We start from the raw sequence: 24,757 nt of genomic DNA, 5'->3' as shown, positions 1-24,757 counted from the left end.
AGTAAGCATGCTATCTAAATGATACATACATAATACAACAAACATTTTCACCTTTTTATGTCTGAGCAAAAAGGCTCAAAGGGGATAATTAACATATTGTGGCCACACTAGTTAAGCCAAGGGTTCCAAACTTCACTCCATATGAATCTAAAGCTCCTATTGTTTTCTCTGTATATTACTACCTGCCTTTATAAACTCAGTGAATTGAAAATTATCTGTAGAATTTTAACTATTTCAGGTTGGATAAAGTAGGCATTAAAAACTTGAGGTTTTCTACTTTTTTCATATATTTAACTTGATCTTTTTTTCTCTCAATAGTTCAAAATGAAATAATTGTCTTTCCAAAGAACACAGAAGAAAATATGAAAAATGAAGTGAAGAAAACAGAAATCAGCGTAGGAGGTGTTGCCAAAAATAACGACATTGATATGGAAGTGGAGGGACCATCAAACTTTCAGGCACATGAAACTGATACTTCTATAAGTTACAAGGAAAACCATCTAGCAGCTTCATCAGTACCAGATCAAAAACTGAATCAACCCAGTGCAGAAAAGACAAAAATGCAAGATGTGGCAATTCAAACAACCCCTTCTTGTAACAGTTTTGATGGGAAACACCAAGATCATAATTTGTCTGACTCCAAAGTTGAAGAAAGTGTGCAAACTTCAAATAACATATCAACTCAACACTCATCCTTAAGTTCACAAGATTCTGTAGATACCTCAAGGGAATTCAGGAGCCAAGGCACCCTAATTATACATTCAGAAGATCCGTTTACCATAAAAGATCCAATTTGTGCACATGGTAATGATGATCTTTTGCCTTCTATTGATAGGATTGATAAATATTCAACTGCTTCTTACCTAAAGAATTATCCACTTTATAGACAGGACTACAACCCCAAGCCAAAACCTTCAAATGAAATTACACGAGAGTATATACCCAAAATTGGAATGACTACTTATAAAATAGTGCCTCCCAAATCCTTGGAAATATCGAAAGACTGGCAATCAGAAGCCATAGGGTATAAAGATGATCAGGACATACATAATTTAGGGAAAAAGCACACTCATGAGAATGTGAAAGAAACTGCCATCCAAACAGAAGATTCTGCTATTTCTGAAGGCTCAAAAGGGCCACTGCCAGACCTTAAACCGAAGCCAAACCTGAGAACAGAGCATCAGGTACACAGTTCTATGAGCTCACCTGTTGGTGCCATGGTTAGTCCTCTGAAACCTACTCCCAAAATGACAAGAGACACTGGCACTGCTCCTTTTGCACCAAATTTGGAAGACATAAACAATATTTTGGAATCAAAATTTAAATCTCGAGCTTCAAATCCCCAGGCCAAACCCAGTTCCTTTTTCTTGCAGATGCAGAAGAGAGTATCTGGTCACTATGTGACCTCTGCAGCTGCCAAGAGTGTCCATGCTGCCCCTAATCCTGCTCCAAAAGAACTGATAAATAAAGAGGCAGAAAGGAATATGCTGCCTTCTCCGGAGCAAACTATTTCTCCCTTAAGTAAAACAGCTCACTCTATTCCACAACCCCTTGTTGAAAAAACTGATGATGTCATCAGTCAGAAGCCTGATGAAGCCTCTCCTCCTCCCATAGCTCCGAAACCTGTGACAATTCCTGCTAGTCAGGTATCCGCACAAAACCTGAAGACTCTGAAAACTTTTGGTGCCCCACGACCATACTCAAGCTCTGGTCCTTCACCGTTTGCTCTCGCTGTAGTGAAAAGGTCACAGTCTTTCAGTAAAGAACGTACTGAGTCATCTAGTGCCAGTGCATCGGTTCAACCTCCAGCTAACACAGAGGAAGGGAAGACTCATTCTGTAAATAAATTTGTGGACATCCCACAACTTGGTGTGACTGATAAGGTAAATGTAACCTTTTTAAATATAAGTATTCAAATTTAACAACATGGTTTAATGGGGGTTAACAAGCATTTTGATATGTTTGTGTGCTACTTAACTCCGAACTCATATTAATCTGAAATTAAGCTATTGTAGTGAAGAGCGTGGTAATACACAAAATCTGATTTCACTCACAGTTATAACTTACATAACTTGTTGAGGCATTGCTATAAGGTCATCATATAATAGTGTCATTAGCAAATGTTTTAAAGTTTCTTTGCTCATTCATTTCTGTGATATACTTACTAGTTTATGGTTCTATATTTCTGTGTTATCTTAATTTGTTTTTAACTTGTCTAAGTCCTCTGGTTTATTCTCCAGTTTTATATTACTATATAATAGCAAAAGAAATAGTCTTAAGGAAATGGAAAGATAACAGTATCAGAGACTAGACAAAATAACTAAGCATCTCTCAGCTATGTGGTTTCCATCATATACACTCAATGCCAGCTTGCATATATTGTACATTTTCACATATAAATAAATTGAAAGCAGACTTTTAATATGTAATTTTCTTAATTCTCCATTTTGTTAATTCACTATCAACTTTGAACTATAATATGTATGTTGACCAAAATGTTATCTAGCCACTATCTAACCTTAAATATTTACCAAAAAGGAGTGTTGTTGACTTAGTGTTTGGTCAACTAAATGTTGTATTTTGCTAGCTTCAGATAATAGAGTCAAAAGAGAAGATGATATTCACAGCATGATTTATGATAATCCTCATGCAATTTTAAAGAAATACTGTGTGTACTCTTACTCTGTTAGTGTTTGAAGAGTACGTTCATATTTGTGTGACAGTTCCAGAAGTATTGAATATTACTTTTTCAAACATTCCTAAAGCAAAAGAATGTTAACCATATTTCCAAATAAATATTTTTCCATAATTGCATAACAATATTTATCTTAGGGAATATTTGTTCATGTATTTTTACATTTACGTTTATTACTTTGGTATAGTATCAGGAATAGAAGTATGATATAGAGATTAATTATTTACTTGAGTACAAAGCCTGTAACTTTTCTTGGAATAGAATAACATTCCTAAACAATGGAAGCCTGGTTTAGATAGTAAAAACTTTTGAGTCATTGCCTGAGCCCCATTTAGCTCATTTTTTGGTAAAGTTATGTATTTGGCAGGCTGAAAAAGACATTTAAGATTACTTGATAACATATGCCACTTACGTCAGTTACTAAATATTCCTTCCTGAGAAGCTTAATTAAATTTTTGATTCTTCAGTTTGGATGTTCCTAATTTTTATATATTGATTTTCATTCCAGAAATAAAACATGGTTAGCACTTAGTCCCTGTGACTTCCAGAAACACAAAATAAGCTACTAAGTGTAGCATAGTAATTTGTATTCCTTTATTAGAAGAGATATTAGATTCCACAAATATGACATTGTCTATTTGACTGTCTTGTTCATTTAAAAATAATAATTTCACAGTCTAGAATGTTGAAACCAAGATAATGGGTCATTTTCTAGTTTGTAGAATTTTAAAAAATCTTAATTTGGCTTTTCTAGCCAATTTTGTGTATTGGTGAAGTCAGCAGTATTTAACTCAAGCACAATAAAACTACCACTATATGAAGCAAAGAGAGGTGCCACCTTTCTTCTTTGGCTTCCTGAGTTCAAAAGAAAATAATACCCTCATCTTCAGCTTAGCCCTGGCAGCAGAGATAATTCAGTGGGTGAGGAAACAGAACTGTGTCTGAAACACCAGTATGGCAAATGGTGATTGTTAAAAGAACTACTGATGATGAAAATGTTTAGCAAAAAAAAATGGCCCATTCTTTTCTTGGTATTCATATAAATATTTCACATTTATTTTTGTAGGAAAATAACTCTGCACATAATGAACAGAATTCTCAAATACCAACTCCAACTGATCGCCCATCATTCACTCTTATGAGACAAAGTTCTTTACCATTCCAAAGCTCTGACCCAGAACAGATGAGACAGAGTTTGCTGACTGCAATCCGTTCAGGAGAGGCTGCTGCCAAGTTGAAAAGGGTAAGTCTTCTTTATCACATGGGTGACCGTGGGTTTATTGTCACCACTGTCAAACTAATACTCAGGGAAACAAAATTTCTATCATGTAAATCTAAATAGAGTTCCAGAAGTTAACTTTTATGTTAGAGGTCACTTTTGAAGTATAAGATGAAAGAGTTCCAGAGTCTTACACATACTTGAAAAATACGTCAGGTCTATTTTCCACAACATGGGCCAGGTGCAGAACATGAGTTTTGTTCATTCTAACATAACTATATAGAGAATGCCCTAGACTCTTATTTTAAGAGATTATGTTAGCACCTCAAGAAAGATTCTTTGGAAAATACCTCACTGTTCTAAAAAAGGTAAATCAGTGATAGGACCCTACAAGTTTGTAGTCATGGCTCTTGCCATGATTAGTTACTATCATATGTGGGACTTAGGGAAGAATTTATAGGTTAAACCAAAAAAAGTAGAGAAAATCTAGAGAATGTAGATGAGATATAATGCAAAAATTCAACTCTTAGTAATGCCCTGCCAAAGTTGCCTAGCTCCTCCTTACTAGGCTGGAGTAGAAGAGCATCAAAAGAGGAAGTCTGCTTTTTCTCAAGAAAAACACCCAACAGTATCACAGGGAATTCTTTTCAGGTGAATTTCCTCCTTGGGTTTCCTTCATCCACTGAGAAGAGGATGTGGTGAAGCTTTGAGCAGGACATCAGCACTTAGACTCCTCAGAGGGAGTCCTCTCCGTAAACCTCTGTCCTCTTCTACCCTTAATTGTCCTGGTTGAAAGCACCTTAGCATCTAAGACAAGGAAAGTACTTATCATTCCATGAACTCCTGAGGCATTTCATTTTGAGAATTCCTTTGATGATTATTTTTAAATCCATTTAGAGAATAGTAAGAGACTTGTTGAGCAAAACATTGAACTCAACAGAAATTAAATCTGCAAAGGAACAGGAATGCTACTAAGATAGAAAAAAAACCGGAGAAAGACTTTCTGGGTCTTTCAACCATATCGACATTGGCCAAACTTGACTGCTTAAGCCAACTTCCTCAGTGTGTTTGTGAGGAGCTATGAGTGACAGCCATTCCCTCCCAGATGACTTGGCACTCCTATCTGGGCAAACATGGAGACAAGGCAAAATATTGGGTGCTGTCAACAGTGGAGGAAACAGGAAGGAATAATTCAGGAGGTTAGGTTTGAATTTTGTAAATTATTTGCAGAGTCTGATTTTAGGTGCCAAGTAGCATAGCAATTCGGTATAGCTTTGAATATTGAAATTGGTTTTTCGTAGGTCATGACAAATTTATATTTTTAGAGGAGCATATATGCCCATGTTAATAAATTATGTATCCTCACTTATAAAAATTTTTCTTTCTGATTTTGTCAATTAAGGATGAGTTTCAAACCAAGCACTACTGGTTTCTCAGTTCAATAAATTTGGCAAGCATTTTTAAAGCACACAAGTAACAGGTATTGTACTAGATACTGAGAGCACAAAAGTGAATAAAATGAAGCCTCTGTCTTCTGTGCATTCACAGCCTGATCCTGAGATACAGTGGCATATCAGGCCCATGGGAGAACCAAGTTACTACACAGAAACTGCTTGCAGTGTCTTTATACTAGGTCAGTGAAGATATTCATCAGTTTCAATGAACTAATTGCAAAAAACTGCATTAAGTTGGAAAAAGCCAGCAGAATTATACAGGCCAGCAGCTATATACGTGGTGTATTATGGGCCCTGACTTGGCAGTCCTTTCACACAGAAAACTCTCATTGCTTCCAGAATGAGATGAATATGAATCACCATAAAAATCGGCCACTAAATGATGATCCTATAATTGTTTCCTGTTTAAAACTAGTTACTTTAGGTTCTATTGAATCTAAAATTTTCTCTCTTTCAGTGGAAGCTTATTGATAACTGAGTATATATAGTGCCAGATTCTAATTTTTTAAAATAAAAATCCCATCTATAATCCATCTCATTTCATGAAAAATGGATGTAGTATCTAGTAAAGCTCATAATATGCAAACATCATGACCAGCATTTTTCACTTCTAGTTACATACCCTAAAAATTTTCTTATTGGATACTAGGACTCTAACACATAAGAATGTTCATGGAATATTGTTTATAAAAACTCCAGGCCGGGCGCGGTGGCTCAAGCCTGTAATCCCAGCACTTTGGGAGGCCGAGGCGGGTGGATCACGAGGTCAAGAGATCGAGACCATCCTGGTCAACACGGTGAAACCCCGTCTCTACTAAAAGTACAAAAAATTAGCTGGGCATGGTGGCGCGTGCCTGTAATCCCAGCTACTCAGGAGGCTGAGGCAGGAGAATTGCCTGAACCCAGGAGGCAGAGGTTGCGGTGAGCCGAGATCGCGCCATTGCACTCCAGCCTGGGTAACAAGAGTGAAACTCCGTCTCAAAAAAACAAACAAACAAAAAAAAAACACTCCAAAGAACTATAACCCTAATATCCAGTTAGTAGAATAAATAGCAGCATATTCAAATAATGGACTGTCATATAGCCATCAAATGGACAAAATATAGTAAAATGCAGCAGTGTGCACAAAAAATACATGAAAATATATATGTGTAAAGTTTGACAGCATACAAAACTGATTTATATTATTTAGTGATGCATGTATAAGCAGCAGTTATTTTTAAAAAGCAAGGAAATAATTACAAAACTTATGACGGTGCTTACCTCCAGAGGAGAAGAAAAGAGGTAGGTGGGGGCTTACTGAGGTAAGCTATGCACACAACTTAAGAAGGAATCAGAAAGCTAAGTAACCAGATAAATGTTATTTATTTTAATGCAATAAAAATATCCAAAATAATGCAAAAATCTATGATGAAGAAAATACCAAAATTTTAAAAGGAGATTAATAGGGAACTTGGAGGCATTCTTTCTCTTGACAGGAGTGGTGCATTGTATGCAGGTTTGTTTTTCACTGGGTTGCATATTTACATTTAGCAAATTTTTCTATACATATATTCTGTGTCAAAAAATTGCAAAAGGAAGTAAATGGGCACAGGCCGGCTCTACATTTCTTGTGCTCTTTGCTTAAGTCCTGTGTTTCTGCTCTGTATTGAAGATTTCTTCTAGTTTCTTTTAAATTCTGACATTTGTTTTATAGAACAACAATTATATTGCCAAATAAACTCTCCAGTGATCTTGGTAGTAGGTTTAGATTGTTCATCAGAAAGTTGGCTCTGTGTTTGTCTGTATCTTGGCACCAAAATGTTCAATTTAACTTCAGGTACCTGCTTGTCTTATGGCTCTGCTTTGTACCCAAGCAATTAACCTTCATTATAATGGTTGGTTCACATTAGAATAATTATCTAGTTGATTGCTGTAGTGTAAATGTAGTCATAAATGTGCCATTTTTGTTTCATGTTTCAGAAGGGATTTTTTTTTATACCTTACCCTTACTCAACCACCTATAGTCACAGAGATTAGTCTTTCTTTTCTTCATGTAAAGCATAATAAATTGAGCTCAGTATGTTATAAATTGTGTGATGTTAAGGTTTATATATGAATCAGCAAATTATTTACAGAAAATAAGACATATTAATTCGTTACCCTTGTCCTGTGTTGACATAAGAACAATGTTGGCTTTCAGTACCTGATGGTCTCTGATTTACTAAAATTCAAGTTAATACCCTGTTACAAGTAGAATATAGGTTTGAAAAAGTAAGCTCTGAAAATAAATCAATGAAATGATATTTTGATATTCAGCACTATGTATTAAGTGTTTTTCAAATGTAAGATTTGTGTTTGATTCAACAGAAAGTGGAGGGAAGGAAAAAACTGGGTAAGTCACACAGAATCTTGCTGGCTTGTTTTGTTTATTTAATTGTTCTTTTAAATTCATATTTCCTTGGTTTAAATTTGAAGAACCAAAGAATTTCAGGTTGACAGCTTCTGCATTTTTAAAGAAATGTAAATTATAGAAATTTCATAGTTACATTCCTTATGGAAAAAAGAAAATTATGTGAAATTCCTAAAAATTCTTTAAACTTCAAGAGTAGACAATCAACTAGTAGATATTCACAGCAGTAAGTTCTTAAATGTTGTTTTTTAAGTTATCTGTATCATAAGTGTAATATGTTCCTCATTCAAAAACATTCAAGTGATACCTTTTTTTTCTTGATGAAAGTTTGTAAAAAGTTACCATATTCCATTTAAGAAATATGAGCACTATACTGTGCCAGGCACTAAAATAAACATTGATATAAAATAGGTATAAACTGGCATTAAAATCAATAAGATATCTGCCCTCAGAATTTATAAACTAGCATTCTAATGATGTCTTCTTGTGTTTAACAGTTTAGTAAACAAGTGTTTAAATGATAAAGATGTCGTTTTTTCTGTACAGATAGCCATTCTTGATAGATTGCTCTGTAAGCTTCTAGACCACTATTGTGGGGTATATAAACATATTTAATTTACAAAGTGGAATCCTCTGCAAATCCATTCATAAACAAACATCTCTTTGAAGTGTTTTTAAATTGTTACTTATGTATCTATATTATTCTTTTTAAGATGACATAGTATTTGAGTTTATGAATGTAACATAGCTTATTTGTTCCTTATTGGTAGACATTTAACTGGATTCTATATATGGTGCTACAATGAGCATGTTTTACCTGGAGATATTTTAGAGCCATCAGTATGTTTTCTAAATGCCTAAAATAAATTTTCTCCTTTATAAATAATTATGAGGGCTGCAATTTTGCCAAGAATTACAAAAATAATTCTCTTGTACACAGAAACATTTGGGACCAAAGTTCCACAATGAAAGTCATTACCTCTGCAGCCAACTAAACCGAGTGAGTTCCTTTCCTCATGGGGCCCAGTGTGCAGTGGCTGCAAACAGCAAGTTCCTTGGTAGTGTATGTGGCCTGTTTCTTTTATGGTTTGCTCTAAGGGACTTTGGTGACAGGCCTTCCAGATGTATGTTCATGTCTCTGACTTTGCACTACGCCAATGTAGGCTCCAAACAGGCATGCAAGGAGCCTTTGGAAAGCCCCAGGACACTGGGGCCAGGGTTCACATTGGCCAAGTTATCATGTCCATCTGCACGAAGCTGCAGAACAAGGAGCATGTGATGGAGGCCCTGAGCAGGGCCAAGTTCAAGTTCCCTGGCCGTCAAAAGATCCACATCTCAAAGAAGAGGGGCTTCACCAAGTTCAATGCTGATGAATTTGAAGACGTGGTGGCTGAGAAGCAGCTCATCCCAAATGGCTGTGGGGTCAAGTACATCCCCAATTGTGACCCTTTGCACAAGTGGTGGACCCTGCACTCAAGAAGGCTTCCACTGTGCTGCCCCCTCCTAATACTCAACAATAAATTCTACTTCCTGTCCAAAAAAAATAAAAAAAAAAAGTCATAATCTGTCATTTGTTGGCTATACATGGAAAGAAATCCCACAGGCATACTAAACAGACTGCAGATGAGTTTTCCATTCTGCTGGTGGCAACTCTTCTTCTTACCCATTTTCTTTCAGATGTGTAGTGTCAACTACTCTACTCCATCCTGGGTTCATCAGAGTCTAGAAAATACATTAGTTTAGATGACCAATCTTTATTTGGTAAAAGGCAAGAAATGAAGCACAAGGAAGCCAAATCCAAATTAAATTTGCCAATTTTATTTTCCTTTTAACTAATTAACTCTGTTGATAGGAGAATCTGTGGCCATTTGTACTCTAGTTGTCTTCTTGTGAGATGATAGTGTTTGGTTATGAATCTAAATTAGTCAAATTATAATCTAAACTGTCTTAAAATATCTTCATTATATTGTAGGTTTGATATTTCAAAATACAGATATTTACTATTCAGAATCCAAATGACTTTACATTTTTCTAAAGCTGGAATTTCACACTATGTAGAAAATTCTTGTTTTAGTGTTTTTATTCACTTAACGTGTGTGAATAGAAGACTTTGCCGTAGAATTTTGAAACTTATGAGTTTACTTAACTAGGGGGGAAAAAACTCCTTTTAGTCTGCAATCGTTTGGCTTAATATCACAGATTTGAGTTTTTAAATCCTTCATATGAAACATTTTTAAAACCAAGGGCTAGTTTTTTTTGTTTTGAATAAATAGGTGGTCATTGGGAGGGGAATTTCACGTTCATTTATACCATCAGTACAAAACATGTAAAGTTCATTGTTTTGTGGAATTCACCTTATTTTTCTACATTCTCAGGGGCAGTTTTTGGCAACCAGAATTACAGAATTAATCTAGCTAAAAATGCTCTTTAGCAGCTTGGCTTCCAGTCTGTTTGTTCTCTTGTCCTTTGTATTGATTTGGTAATTTTGTAAAGATTAAGATGTGTTAATGGATATTTAACTTATTTGTTGTGAAAATAACAACTCTCTCTTTTTTAAATTTTATGGTAAAATGAACTTTTATTTCTTATTAATAATTTATTGAATAATAAATACTTAGCATTTACAATTAAGCAGATGTTAAAATGTGGTAACTGTTGAAAATGGAAAATTAGCTGTCCCATTTTAAATTGATGGGTGCAAAGTCTGTTTCTTTCTCTTAGGTTACCATTCCATCAAATACAATATCTGTGAATGGAAGGTCAAGACTCAGCCATTATTCCATGTCCACTGATGCCCAGGACGGCCGTTAAATGTTACCCTGCCACACTGCACTGCACTTCACTTCCACTTCAGACCAACTTCATACTAACGGAACATTTTGGCAAATGTATATTCAGATGTACACTAATATATTATCTGTTAAAATATGAGAATTTATGCTGTGGCTTTTAATGCCAGAAGAAAAGTTACCAGAATTTATAATAACTTTTTAAATCTTTTTTTGCCTTAAGAATTGAATATGCTGCTTTAGAACTTTAAAACGAGGTGTAAATGATTTTCATTTTTTACAAATGAAAAATAATCACTTTGTATTGATTTCACTTACCAACATATTCTCTGCAATGGTGACTTAGACAAAAGTATTAGATTCATAGACTTATATTTGTATAACATATAACGAGGACAAACATAGATCTGACATTTGCTGCCTCAGTGTTACAATTGGAAATATTTATAAGTTATATGAAAGCCTGTTTTGTGCTGAAAGAATGATTTAGAAAACTAGTGATATCAAATAAGTATATTCAGTTCAATAATTATTTTCAATGATGAATCACTTAGTGTGAAAGACTTGCCTTGTGTATTCTTTATGTAATTACAAATCACTGTCAAATTTATGGGAAGCTCATAGTATTTTAATATTTTATTAACATGGAACTCTTGTTTTTTTTTAATCTTTAGAACTTAAATTCTGCAAGAATTTTAAATATTTTCTGTATATAATTATGACATTGTCACATAGAAATTACACATTTTATGTGCCAGAAGCCTTAAAAATCTTTCTGTGAAAATGTTGATATATTGTGACAATTATTTCACATTTGATATGTAGAGAGGAATAGGGGTTAGTTCATGTCCATATAAAAAACTTTAAAGACTATTTAGAAGTTCCAGAAATTCTGGTTTTAATTCAGGTAAAATGATAAAATAGTCATTATATAGTTCAGATGCTAATATCCTAAATAATAATATATATTTACATTGAAGCTAAACCTGTTAAGCAAAACAATGCCTAATTTGTTGGCTTACAGCTCTTCTGGAGTTTAGAGCCTGTTGGTGTTCTGTCCCTGCTTTAAGAATTTAATTGCTCATTTATTCTAAAAGCTTTGTTCAAACAAGATGATATTAAATTTGTTTTCACTTTAACTACTGGAATATCTGCCTCTTTGGGATTTTTTTTTTCTATTTAATAAAAGCAAGTTTTATATTTGGGATGATTTTAAATATATATAGTTGGTGTCAACTAGCATATTTATTTCCCTTACCTGATGCATACGTATCTATTAGCCAGTGAACACACAAGTAATTGTCAGATGTACCATTTATCAGGGATTCCTAGTGTACATTTAAGCCCTGGTATTCTGACTCCAAAATGGATGGTCTAAGCATGTGAAATGCTTAGCATAGTTCCTGATACATGGCATGGCTATCTTAAATGCTAAATGTTCCTGCTGTTTTCCTTGAATTAGTTGGAGAGACCCTCATATATAGATACTTAAGTTATGTTGTTATGAGCTAGTAGAGTAATGAGTAAATTTTTTTTAATTGTGTTGGTATAATTATCTACTTGTAAAAATATAAATTCGGATCCCTAATTTAAACCTTAATATATTTGAGTTGGATTGAAGACTTAGTTAAAACATGACCCACAAGTAAGATGTTTTCAATATGTTAATATATAAGAAAGTCTTAATTTATGAAAATATAAAAGTTTCTACAACTTATGAAAAGTCTTCCCGATAGAAATATCAGCACACTATTCTTACAAGAGGAAATTCAAAAGGCCAACCTACATGGAAAAAAAAATACTCTTCACTGAAAATCAGGGAAATACAAGTTAAAAACATGGGAAGGGGGCCAGGAGTGGTTGCTCATGCCTGTAATCCAGCACGTTGGGAGGTCAAAGTGGGCAGATCACGAGGTCAAGTGATCAAGGCTATCCTGGCCAACATGGTGAAACCCTGTCTCTACTAAAAATACAAAAAATTAGCCAGGCGTGGTAGTGTGCATCTGTAGTCCCAGCTACTTGGGAGGATGAGGCAGGAGAATCGCTTGCACCTGGGACATGGAGGTTGCAGTGAGCCAAGATTGCACCACTGCACTCCAGCCTGGTGACAGAGTGAGACTCCATCTCTAAAGACCAAAAAAAACCATGAGAAGGTACTACATCAAATTAGTAAAAACATAAGTTTCAAAATAGCAAGTGTTGTCAAGAACATCAAATAGTGGGAACGCTTAACTGTTGGTAAGAAAATACACTAGCATAACTACCAGTTCTGTGATATCTAGTAAAATTAAACATTCCTTACCATGTTACCTTAAAGAAGTATTTATGTACACACATAAGGAAACATCTACAAAAATATTTATGGCAGGCTTGCATAAAACAGCAGAAAGAGGTCCTAACCTGTGCCCCACTTTGTTAATGTATATATTCATATGATAGACTTCCACACAGCAGTCAAACTGAACAAGCTAGAGCTATGTGTGTCCACATAAATACATCTCAGAAACAAGTGACAAGAGTGAGTGGTGGAATAAGATGTGTTTTATGAAACCATTTATATAAAGTATAAATATACAAAATACTATAAATTATGGCTGTATATGTAAAAAAAATTGCTGGTGGTTATCTGGTAACTAAGAAAGGTTGAATTGAGATTTACATTGTAAGAGGCATCAATTGTGTTTGTAGTATTTTATTTTATAAACTGAAAACAGGTGCTTATTATATTCTAGATTCTAGTTTACTTATAGTTTATAATAAAATGTTCTAAAGGTTACATAGGATTTATGGGGCTATGTATATAAACCATTAATACATGTATGTTCTGAAAAGTAGTCTTATCTACCACCATTTTAGGAGAATGTGTGCTACCCTCTCAATGGGGAAGGAAATTTGTGACAAGTAGTTTTTCACCCATCGTATTCTGAAATAACACAAGTAAGATACAGGAATGGTCTAGAACCAACTTTCAACTTCCATGTATAATTTTTAGCATCTGGGCATTTTGCTTTTCCTTCTTTCCCCCAATCATTTCTTTATATAATATTAAAATTATAATTCAGATTATATATATATGTGAATATAAAGTACATTCTTTTTTGTCCCCAGCATCCCACTCTCCTCTCCAGAGATAGCTGTTAATATTTTGATATGAAGTCTTATATAGATGTATTTATATGAAGTACATGTGTGCAGGTTCGTTGGGGGCTTTTATGTTTGTGTGTGTTAACATGAAAGAGTCACAGTGTAATACTATCTAACAACTTTCCCTTGATACCAGCAGTGTTCTGGGAGAGCTTTTCTTTTTGCACATGCAAATCTATTATATTTCCAGTAGCCATTCTATTGTTTTTTGCTGTGGAACATAATGTTGGCTGGAGTGAAGAGATTGGGGTTCAGATGACAAGTCTGCCACTTATGAGTCATGGGATCTTCAGCAAATTACTTTCTCTATGCTTCATTTTCTCTTCTGAAAATGAATTAACATGAACACTTATTTTTAAAATGGCAGGCAATTCGTCTTCTAAAGTTACCTGATGTCAATACTATTAGTGAACAGGTATTATCTGCCTAATATAATCCCTATTCTTTGAGGAGTGACCCTTCTTCCGATTCACCTCTTCATGTACTGCCAGATCTGGCTTTGGCTGCTAGGCATTGGCAATAGCATTCACACTCTGTCACCTTATCCAAGTCCTTGAAATAAGACCAATCTTTGTCCTTGAGACTTAGTTACTTACACATGCTTAAAACCAAAAGCGTCCCAATTGATACAATTATTTGTCTAATGTCAGTTTACTTTTGACCCACTACCAGTAGAGAAAATAAGTATTAAAGAGCTAAGAATCAAACTCATCATTTTTACAATCTACTGATTTTGGTGATTGACTTGAAAGAAAAGAACTTGCAATTAAAGGTCATAATAAAGATTTCCAGGGTCAAAGTGATTTCTGAGATTTTAGATGTGAAGCTCCTATTTATTTGGTATTTTAGAGTTTACAAGATTTTTATTTGATCCACATATTTTAAAAGTGTACAAAGATTTCTACTTCACAAAGCTCACACAAACAGAGGAGTCTCAGAGTCCCGCATCCAATTTCTAGTCTGCTCTTCCCCATAACTAAATGTAGAAATGATGGTGAAGAAACGTGCTAGATTTCAAGGGATATCAGAATAGGAAGTTATTTGTTCTGAATCTTCAGTTGGTTTTCTTTTTCTCTTAAATGTTACCACATTCCTGCAAATTTCCATCCTTAATATGTTAGGCTCTTCATATAGATACATTATGTTTACAACAAGGAAAAAAATGCCACCATGTGCTCAGAACTTTTTTGACAGGTATTTTGGGAAGAGTTGTGGAACATTCTGGTAATTTGTAGAGATCTCTTGGCATCTCTACTTCACAAACTGGAAAAAATCATTTGGAAGCCTTGCTAATTACTTTTCTTGGAGAAGCAAAAATGCTACAGTTGCAAACAAATGTATAGTTTTCAAAAGAAGCAACTTTTTTGCTCCACAGTTTATTCTTAGTTTCCAGCCCACCCTTTGCAATAGTGCGCAGCAGCGTTGGCCTGAATTCTGCATCCATACCTTTTGCTCTGTGACTGCAACTCCTCTCATTGAAGAGGCAGAGCCCACTTTCTCACCCATAGAAGCAGGTTTTGCGAGTAAGAGAATGAAGTAAAAATGATACTACCAGCTCTGAGACCAGCCCTCAAAGGTTCGCATGTTTCTGTTTGCTTTCACTGTATTTGAAAGGTTGCTGTGAGAAAGACATCTCTCAGACAGCTGAATGGTCCCAAGAAAAGGAGGAGAGACACAGGGAGCAGAGCTCCGAACTCAGGCCAGCCTAGATCATCCAAGAGCTGGGCCCTAAGCTTACTCTGATGTGTAAGCAATAAATGTTTACCCCAGCAATACCAACAAAGTTTGTGGTTGGCTAGTATAGAGCATTAATGTGGCAATAGGTGCAATACACCCTGTTAAACCATACACATATATGACTCTAACCCCAGTAATAAATTCATTCAATCTGTTCAGGTCCATGCACCCTGTTCCCTCCAGAATCCCACAGACTACCTACTAAACCCAATACAAACACACGTCAGACTTTCTGTATAGCTCCCAACCAATTAAAAGCAATTCTAAATAATATTTTTTCTTAGTTATGGTGCAGAAGTATATTCTCTCTCTTTCTCTATGGTTTTCTCTCATTTTGTCTTCATATCTGGAAGCATGAGAGCCCAGCTGTCAAAGTCATCTAGAGCCCCCTCAGAAGGTCACTGAATTTGTTTGTTTCATAGGATTGCAAGATAAAATACAGATTGCCCAGTTAAATCTGAATTTCATATAAACTACAAATTACTTTTTTAGTATAAGTATGTCCCATACAATATTTGGGATATAATTATATTTTTATACTCTTTATCTGAAGTTCAAGTTAATTAGGGATCCTGTATTTTTCTTAGCTAAATCTGGCAACCGTACTGTTTCATTGAAAACCCAAACGTGTGCAGAAAAGGAAGAAGCAGAATCTACCATATGAGTAATAGAAAAGAGCAGGCCCAAGACCCCCTAAGTCAAGAAGCCAAGAGGCATCATTATGGAAAAGAGTAGCTAAACCTGTGTGCTCCTTGGTAGTTCTCTATCAGAGATGCCCTCATGCTATGAATGGGGACGGTTCACTGAAGAGTTCATAGTGAAGAAGCTTTTGAATGATTTCTGTTCATGGGTTTTGGATACCTTCAAGCCATCAGAAAATATATACTTAGGAAATTCTGGTAATGTCATAATCACCCTCCACGTTGTTATTATGACAGTTAAAACAATTGTTAAATCTAGGTGGGTATATGGGTTATAATTGTACATGATTTTTAACTTTTCTGCGTGTTTGAAATTATAATAAAGTCAGTAAATATTGACGCACTCCTATTACAGTGATCAACTGCACTCTATACATGTGAGTAAAGACATAATTTGTGGCCATTTGTTCTCCCTCCACCCATTAAGAATGTTAGTCAAGTCAGGGTAGATGATGCGAGGCAAGTGTGAACTTGGCAAAAGCATCTCACTATTAGCAATGTTAATTAAGGGTGTTATGGTTTCGTTTTAACTAAAAAGAGCCATACACTCCAAGATCTGATGGAACACAGCATTATTTTTAAAAGGGAGGGGAGAAATAAGGAAAATGAAATTTAAGTACCACTTCTCCACCATTTACTCTGCTATGTGTCCCTTGAGGTAGGTTTTTTTTTTAAATCACATTTTACTCATGAAGCTCAGAGCAGCACCACCTTAGGTTGGTGCTGGGGTTGAAGACATATTTGATACCATGGCCCCATATTTTTCTGCTGTACTCTGCTGCCTTATTCAGGTTGTAACTGTGTCCTTGAACAATCTTAATTTTTTTTTCCCTTTGCAATGAGTACCTCTTTATAAATTACATTTCTAATCTTTGTAACCTTATCTCAGTTGCCTAAACCTGAGAAAAATCATAATGAAAGTGACCAGTATTTTTATGATTTTTCTCAGGTTTTCTCCAAGACCGTTTTGACACCTGATGAATGGCTGGTAATTTGTACTAGGTGTTGTGCCACATCCCCTATGAATATGGAGTACCTCCTAGAATTTTTGTAGGCACTGTACTTTACAGAAGTATGACCTCCTCGAGAAGTCTAAAATCAAAGTCAGAGAGACGAGACAGACATAGACATGTGGAGAAACATAATCCACTAGTGCATGAGATGTCCCAAAGAAATATTTGCCAAATGGTAGAGGCTGCAAAGACTGTGATGTAAAGGGACTGGTGATCTGGACTTCCAAAATTGGGTGGATAGGAGTTGGTAATGTGAATATAAGAGGAAACACTCTGAGGGCTTATATATGGTGAGTTTTATTAACAGTCTGCATTATTCCGGGGTGGCAAGTTTGCTCATTTATTTGATGAACATGCGTTGACCATTTTCTTTCCACTAGGTGCTGTGCTGGGTCATAAAGAAACAAAGTTAACTAAGACAATTCTTGGCCTCCAAGAATTATAGACTAGTGATGGTTCATAAAACATCGTCATAAAAGAAAAGTATGGGAAACTTAAGTTGTCCCTTTTTCCACTAGGTCATTTTCCTTTTTTTCAGAAGTTCTTTATCTGTTGCTACTAGCTCATTATTAGTTGCATGAATTGTGGATATTCTCTTCATGTTTGTAGCTTATTTTTTTCTTGTTTCTTTAAATTGTCCTTTAATGAAAAATTATTAACATAATTGAAAGCACCAATATTTTATGTTATGGTTAAGATTTTTTGTAGTATGTTTAAGGAATACTTTTCTGTCCTGAGGGCAGACAAGGGAATTCATTGGTATTTTATTCTGAAAGTTCTGAGGTTTCATTTCTTAAATTTAAGGTCTGAATTTATCTGAAGTTGTTTGTATGGTTTCAGATATCAATCCATTTTTCTTGCTCCATATGTGAATAGTCCATTTTTTTAACTCTATTAGTTATAATCATGACTTTTTTCAGTGATCTGACATATCTCCATTTTTGAGGATCCCTAAATTAATAAATCTATTTTGGGACTTTTATTTTCCTGTTGCATTGGCCAGGATGTGATGTATATACTGCACCAATATTACTGTCTTAATTACTATAAGTTATAATAAGCCTTTATATCTAGAAGAAAATTTGCTACTTTTTCTTCTCCTTCAGAAATACTTTGGCTATTGTTGCTCTTTGCTCTTCTCTATAAATTTTAGCATAACTTTAATTTCCAGAATATATGACTGGGAATTTTACAGAAGCGTTAATGTGTCTGACTAGTAAACACAACGAATAGCTCAGTGTTAGCAGTTAACTGAGGGAATACAAATCAAAACCACAAGGAGATAATGATTTGAACCTATTGATAAAAATTCAGAAGTCTAATAATATCAAGTGTTGGAGAGGATATGGCCCAATATGATCTTATCCACTCTTTTTGGGAGTATCAACTGGTACAAACACTTTGGGATATGAAAGACTTCTATAATATCTAATATTTGCATCTATCCACTTATCTCTCTAGATCTGGATCCCAGCCCTCTTCACCCTGCACTGTGTTCTTGGAAACTGATTCTAAATAGTTTCCTTGCATTCTGGCTTTTGAATTTGTTAGGCCATTGAGAGACCATGGCAAGACAATTGAGAGAAGCACATAGAGTCAGGTCAAGTTCTTAGTGAGATTAACTCCTTCTCTGCCAGTTTGTTAGCTGAGTTCTAGTGAAAGCTAGAACTCTGTTGAGTAATCTTTTAAAGCTGCAGTTGCCCTCTTGAAATTAAGTAGTAGCTCCCTCTTCATGCCTTGTGAGGGCTAGAGAGGTTTAAAGGTCCTTGCCATTGCTAGTCCTAGCATATTTTGTTGTCCTATAGTAGTTCTTCTTTAAAATTTCTTCAGTTACACAATTTGATCTTGTTCCTGCCAGTACCTTTGCTAATATAACCAAAAGCTCAACAGTTTCACTATTAGGCATATACCCAAGAGAAACCAAAGTAGGTGCGTTTTCCAGGAGACGTGTTAAGAACGTTTGCAGTACACTTTGGATTCTTTGGTAATAGCAAACAACAAGAACAAAAAACCCACAGAAGGCAACATACAAAATTATAACCTTTTTATAAAATTAAATTATGTCTCCATATATATGCTGCAAATTTTTTAAAAGGAGGCTTAAAAACACTAAATTTAGAGATTGGTTACCTGTGAGAGGGAGAAAGGGAGTAGGCAAAGAACAAAAAGGTAAGTTATCAGTGGTGTTTTATTATTCTGTGATATAAATTGGATGGTGGATTTAGAGATATTTATTATATAAATTGGTTGGATAAAATAAATGTATAATTAATGTATTACTGTTAAAAATGAATACCAGGTTTAGAGAGCCTAGAATTCCTCTAAGTAATCCTATGAAGTTTTGAGCAGAAAGGTGACATAATGATAAAATTAATCTACTGGAAGTGGCCAGAAATTCAGAAGTTAATGATCCCTTGCCAAAATCAACTCTGATTTTGATTGAGTTCTGCCTCTAGACTTGTGGCAGAGAAAAGGGGAAAAAGCAGAGTTAAGAATCAATAGCATTTTTAGTGGAAATACAGAAAACAAAATAAGATAGGACTGAAATAGGCCACGAGTTGTTAATTTAGTACAGATTTTCCATCCCAGAATTATTGAAATCAACATTTTAAATATTTTCTTTTAAGGAAATATGAAGAATATTTAACCATTTGATGCTGTGTCTATATTGGCTACATTTATGCCAAGCAATACAGAATGCCTTCATTTCTTGGGCTCTTCCCAGTCCTTACTGTTTTCTGGGAGTTGAATACAAGACCAAAGCTGAGACACTGCAAATAAAGGTCAGGTTTTAGCTACCTCTACAAAATCAGTTATACTTTTTAAAATTGCTGACAAATATTATCCAAGTTTTTTGTTTGGGCAGTGTGTGTGTTTGTGTGTGTGTGTGTGTGTGTGTGTGTGTGTGTGTGTGTGTGTTTAGTGAAAGGAGTACCATTAAAAGATATAAAGGAACATCTTGGCTAAAAAGATTAAAACACTTCTATTCCAAATTGTGGTATACATTATCTTTGCTTGAATGTCAACCATTCCTAAATTCAGAAAACACTTCTATACTAAACATTTCTCTTAAATATTTAAATGTTAATTTCTTTCCTGCATTCAATAAAAATAGCAAAACTTATTAGGGAATTCAATCCTGTGGGTTGAGTTGTTAATCCCTGTACTAAATTTATACAATTATTTTTTGAGTTTATTTCCTATTTTTATCTTGTCCTTCAACTGCAGTACAGTTCAGGGTTGCCTATTTTTAGTGCACTCAAGTACCACACCATGGCAATGCTTGTCACAATTCACCATATAACCACAGCAGTACTGGACCGCACCTTGCCTGGCAGCAGGGGGCCAGTGCTTATGTTATCTGTCTTTCAATTTAAAGGGTGAGTCCCAAGTTTTCTATTCTACTATAATGAATATCCATGTTGTTGTGGAAGAAGAGAAAAGCAAAAAAACATTTTTATTGCCCCTGTATTCTAGAAGAGACCTCAAAAACGTTGTTTAAAAGTAAGACATTTAATATGCATACCAAAGATAAAGTCAGTCCTTTTTAGCAAACTTGGGACTTCTGGCTCACTTTTTGTCCCATCTTTATTTGGAGAATCCTGTAAAATTATTTTGTTTTATTTTTTAAGAAAAATTTCAGAGAAATGAGTTTGACTTCTTGAAGATTCTTTGGCAGCTTTCTTTTCTTTTTTAAATTCTTGTCTAGATGAGCTGTCTGCAGAACAAGCCTATATTTATTTAAATATAAATTTAAAATCTGTGCCTCATGCCTCTTTGATATCTGAGATGGGGCCAAAATGATAAGTGTGTTTAGAGATAGCTTGTTAATATTTTTTCAGACTATCCAAATCAGCTCACTTGTAGAAGGCTGACGAGTGGAATTAGAGGAGAATAAATCAATATGTAATTATGACATGGTGCTGTGTCATGAGACAACGGTGTATTTGAAATTGGGGATGCAGGTTTCCTGCTTCCCAACCATCAGTCTGTCAATGCCGTCTGTTGCACAATATGAAGAACAACTGAGCTTATCCTCAACAAACACTGGCTGTTGGTCTTTTCATTTTTTTTTCTGAAGTACTTGTTTTTATCAAGACAAAGATCCCTGAAGCATCACAAAGATTTGTGCCTTAAGGAATGTATCACAATTAAGATCGTTTTCTTGAAACTTTTAAGTGGTCATAAAGAAATAAGAATAAACTGGAGAAATGAATTATTCCAAGGATGCCTGCCCAACACAATGTCACTGATATGAAATTTCACTTGCTTCTTTTAAAAGAATATGTATGATTTACTGTAGAAATGACAAAGATTTCAAATCTCAGTTACCAAAATGTGGAATAGCAATGTACTGTGTGGCTTCCCTTGGTTGCAATAGCAGAGGAAAATTACACATGAATGTTTAAAGAGATGTTGAACTATGTTATATTATTCATACTATAACTGCTCGTAGCACTTAACATAATTGTAGTTTAAAAGCTATTTATCCAATATTCCCCGTGAGTGTAGCTCCATATCTATCTAGTTTGCCCTCCATCCCCAGTCCATAATACATCATAACAGGAGCTTCTGCCTTTACCATATCTTCATCTAAATGCTTCATCAATGTGAATCATTTAATATATCATAGCAATACGTATTATCATTACCTCCATCTTATAAATGAGGAAACTGAGGAATAAATTATCCAAGATTACATATCTAGTAAACAAAGCCAGAACATGAACCCAGGCATTCTGACTCTAGAATCCTCATTCTTCTATATTGCCTGTCATATTAGGCATGCGATAAATAATCATTGAAAGAATGCATAAGACAGTACATTTTATACTTTAGCTTGACTAAATGAGAAATAGACCATTAGAGATACCAATCCTACCTCCCTAAAAATGTTCTAATAGAGGTAGTCAATAGTATTTATAGCATCATAATATGACAATAGCCAAGCTTCATTCTTGATGTAATTATAGAATTCTCTCAAGTTCCGAAGAGATATTTTTTTAAAAATTTGGTTAGGTTTAATTTGCTCAAAGTTGTTTTCATTTCCATTTAAATGTATTCTGCCATAAACAATACACAAATATATAAGCACAGAATTCTCCTGTAGTACTTGTAAAAGTGGCTTACAAACTTGGAAATTGCTATGAAGTGAAATCACTGATTATTTTATTTTACTTTGTTTGACAGAGTCTCACGGTGCCACCCAGGCTGGAGTGCAGTGGCCTGATCTCAGCTCACTACAACCTCCGCTCCTGGGTTCAAGGGATTCCCATGCCTCAGCCTCCCTAGTAGCTAGGATTACAAGTGTGCATCACCATGCCCAGCTAATTTTTGTATTTTTGGTGGAAATGAGGTTTTGCCATATGGCCAGGCTGGTCTAGAACCCCTGATCTCAAGTGATCCGCATGCCTCAGCCTCCCAAAGTGCTGGGATTACATGTGTGAGCCACCGCACTTGGCCTAGCCACTACCCCCAGGCTTACTGATAGATTTTAAAAACATTCACCAGGTAACCACTCTTTAAAGTACTGTGCCTCTAACTAATCCCCCCTTCTCCCTTGGACATTTTTTATTCTTTCCATGGAGGTGAATGTGTCTGGTCATATTCTCTAAATTTATATTTGTTGTGTATTTTAAGCTTGGTTTGATTATTATTTGTTTCCATTTTAATAGATTTTCCCAAGAGAACAGACAATTTCAGTATTTTAGTAATAATAAAATTCTCATAAGAATCAAGGAATAACAGACATGAATTATGTGTACTTTTCTTTCTTTCTTTCTTTTTTTTTTTTTTTTTTTTTTTTTGAGACAGAGTCTTGCTCTGTTGCCCCAGCTGGAGTGCAGTGGCACAATTTTGGCTCACTGCAACCTCCGCCTCCCGGGTTCAAGTGATTCTTCTGCCCCAACCTCCCAAGTAGCTGGGATTACAGGAATGAGCCACCATGCCTGGCTAATTTTCATATTTTTAGTAGAGACAGGGTTTCATCATGTTGGCCAGGCTGTTCTCGAACTTCTGACCTCAGGTGATCCACCCATCTCGGCCTCCCAAAGTGCTGGGATTACAGGTGTGAGCCACTGCACTCAGCCCAAATTATGTGTACGTAAAATACAATTGCTTGTTCGAAAATTATATTTCATGAGAAAAGTTCAGTAATATTTAATTGAAAAGACTGTTTATTATTGTGTTTGCTAGAATCAGTTTTATTTAAGAGTGTGTGGGGCTCCAGTTACACAGTACAGGGAAGGTGCAGTCTGGACCAGGATACCAGAGATGTGAGTTATGGGCCTGGGGATGCGCAATTTACTAGGAGAACTTATCCAAGCTATTTCGCTTCTCAGAGCCTCAAGTCGTTCATCTGTAATACTAATGCGCTTTTGAAACATCCTTATCTCTTTCAGAAAACATGTAGTGTAATGCATCATCACACCAATACTGTGAATTTCATAGTGACTTTTTTTAAGAAGTTATTTTTAAGGGAAGAAAGAAAACCTCCTTTCTTTAAATCTAGATTCCATTTAATTGATAGTATTTGTCTATGAAAAATAGAATAAGCTATGGTGAAGTGACTTGTGTAAATGATCTCATTCAGGAGGCACTGAAGGGACAGATACTTGTCACTGCCAAGTAAGTCACATTTAAGTTCCCTCAAGCCTTGAGAAATAATGCGAGGGAAAGTGCAAAAATAGCATAGTCATTCCTTTGGCTAAGTCAACTCCTGGGCCTCCTGAGAACGCTGCAGCTGTGTGTTCATCTGTATGCAAAGAGAAATAATAAGAATCATCTATATTTGGCACAGCGTACTTTTCTATATACCAGTGTACTCATCTATCAATCCATTTTTTGCGGAGCCTTTTGGTAAGGAAAGACCCACCATGCACACTGCCTCATGCACAGTTACAGGCACATATTGAAGATGCTTTTATCCCCCTGCAATACAGAAAATTGCATGAGCACACAACCACACTAAACCAACCAGGGTGAAACTAGAGGCAGCTGTATCTGATTGAAACTGTGGTGAGAACTGAGATTGACAGAGTTGCAGGACTAGGAGGTTAATGAGTCGATAGTCCTGCCTCCAGGCAGAACTGTCCTAAACCATCCCACGCAAATGACAGCTGAACCTCTTGGAAAAAAAAAAAAATCTTCACACTGTGCTTCAGTAACCTATTCCATTGCCTAAATGTCCTTATCCTCATAAAGTTCTGGAAACAATAGAAGTCCACATTCTCCTCTATTTAATCTCCACGTTGACAGATAGAAAAAATAATAAATTGACAGAAATGTCAAAGATGATGAGAACCTTAGGGATGGGTCATGGAACTGGTTATCATCACCTTTCCAGAGACCTCAGAGGAGATAATTAGCGAATCTGGTGTGGATTGTGGTTCTAGTTAAAGTAATACTATGAGTCGATTTGTTTTCACACATAACGTTTATTATGAACTACTGAATGAAATCTTGCCTTGCATGTCATAGCAAGGACCATAGGCTTAGCAAACTACCCTGAGCTGAAACATGAAATAAGAATAGGTTCTTAAATTTAAAAAGGGGCTGGGTACGGCGGCTCATGCCTGCAATCCCAGCACTTTGGGAAGCCAAGGTGGGCGGAT

General features: G+C 35.4%; 1 protein-coding gene, 1 long non-coding RNA gene and 1 other non-coding gene across 11 annotated transcripts in view; 2 read left to right on the top strand and 1 right to left on the bottom strand.

The window, feature by feature from the left end:
• Positions 1–11,752, top strand: part of COBLL1 (cordon-bleu WH2 repeat protein like 1) — a 163,082-nt gene extending 151,330 nt beyond the window's left edge. For 5 of the 9 annotated variants that reach the window (XM_032286568.1, XM_032286570.1, XM_032286569.1 and 2 more), the window contains 3 exons: positions 316–1,883; positions 3,762–3,938; positions 8,919–9,913. In XM_032286568.1, the coding sequence (XP_032142459.1) occupies positions 316–1,883; positions 3,762–3,938; positions 8,919–9,323 (2,150 nt within the window). In that variant the 3' untranslated portion in view covers positions 9,324–9,913. Of the gene's footprint in view, positions 1–315; positions 1,884–3,761; positions 3,939–8,918; positions 9,914–10,481 lie in introns of those variants that run through there. The other 4 variants (XM_032286573.1, XM_032286575.1, XM_032286576.1 and 1 more) reach the window with 2 other exon arrangements.
• LOC116557095 overlaps positions 1–24,757 on the bottom strand; it is a 73,219-nt gene that overhangs the window by 972 nt on the left and 47,490 nt on the right. The gene's annotated exons all lie outside the window — the stretch shown is intronic.
• Positions 8,742–8,875, top strand: LOC116557192. The gene has a single exon (XR_004271401.1). It is a non-coding gene; the product is annotated as a small nucleolar RNA SNORA70 (small nucleolar RNA).

Source organism: Sapajus apella, unplaced genomic scaffold (assembly GCF_009761245.1).
Source record: "Sapajus apella isolate SASKATOON/1434 unplaced genomic scaffold, GSC_monkey_1.0 scaffold18, whole genome shotgun sequence".
Classification (NCBI taxonomy): Eukaryota; Metazoa; Chordata; class Mammalia; order Primates; family Cebidae; genus Sapajus; species Sapajus apella.
The sequence above is the reverse complement of the archived record's forward strand: the minus strand, read 5'-3'. Positions and strand labels throughout refer to the sequence as shown.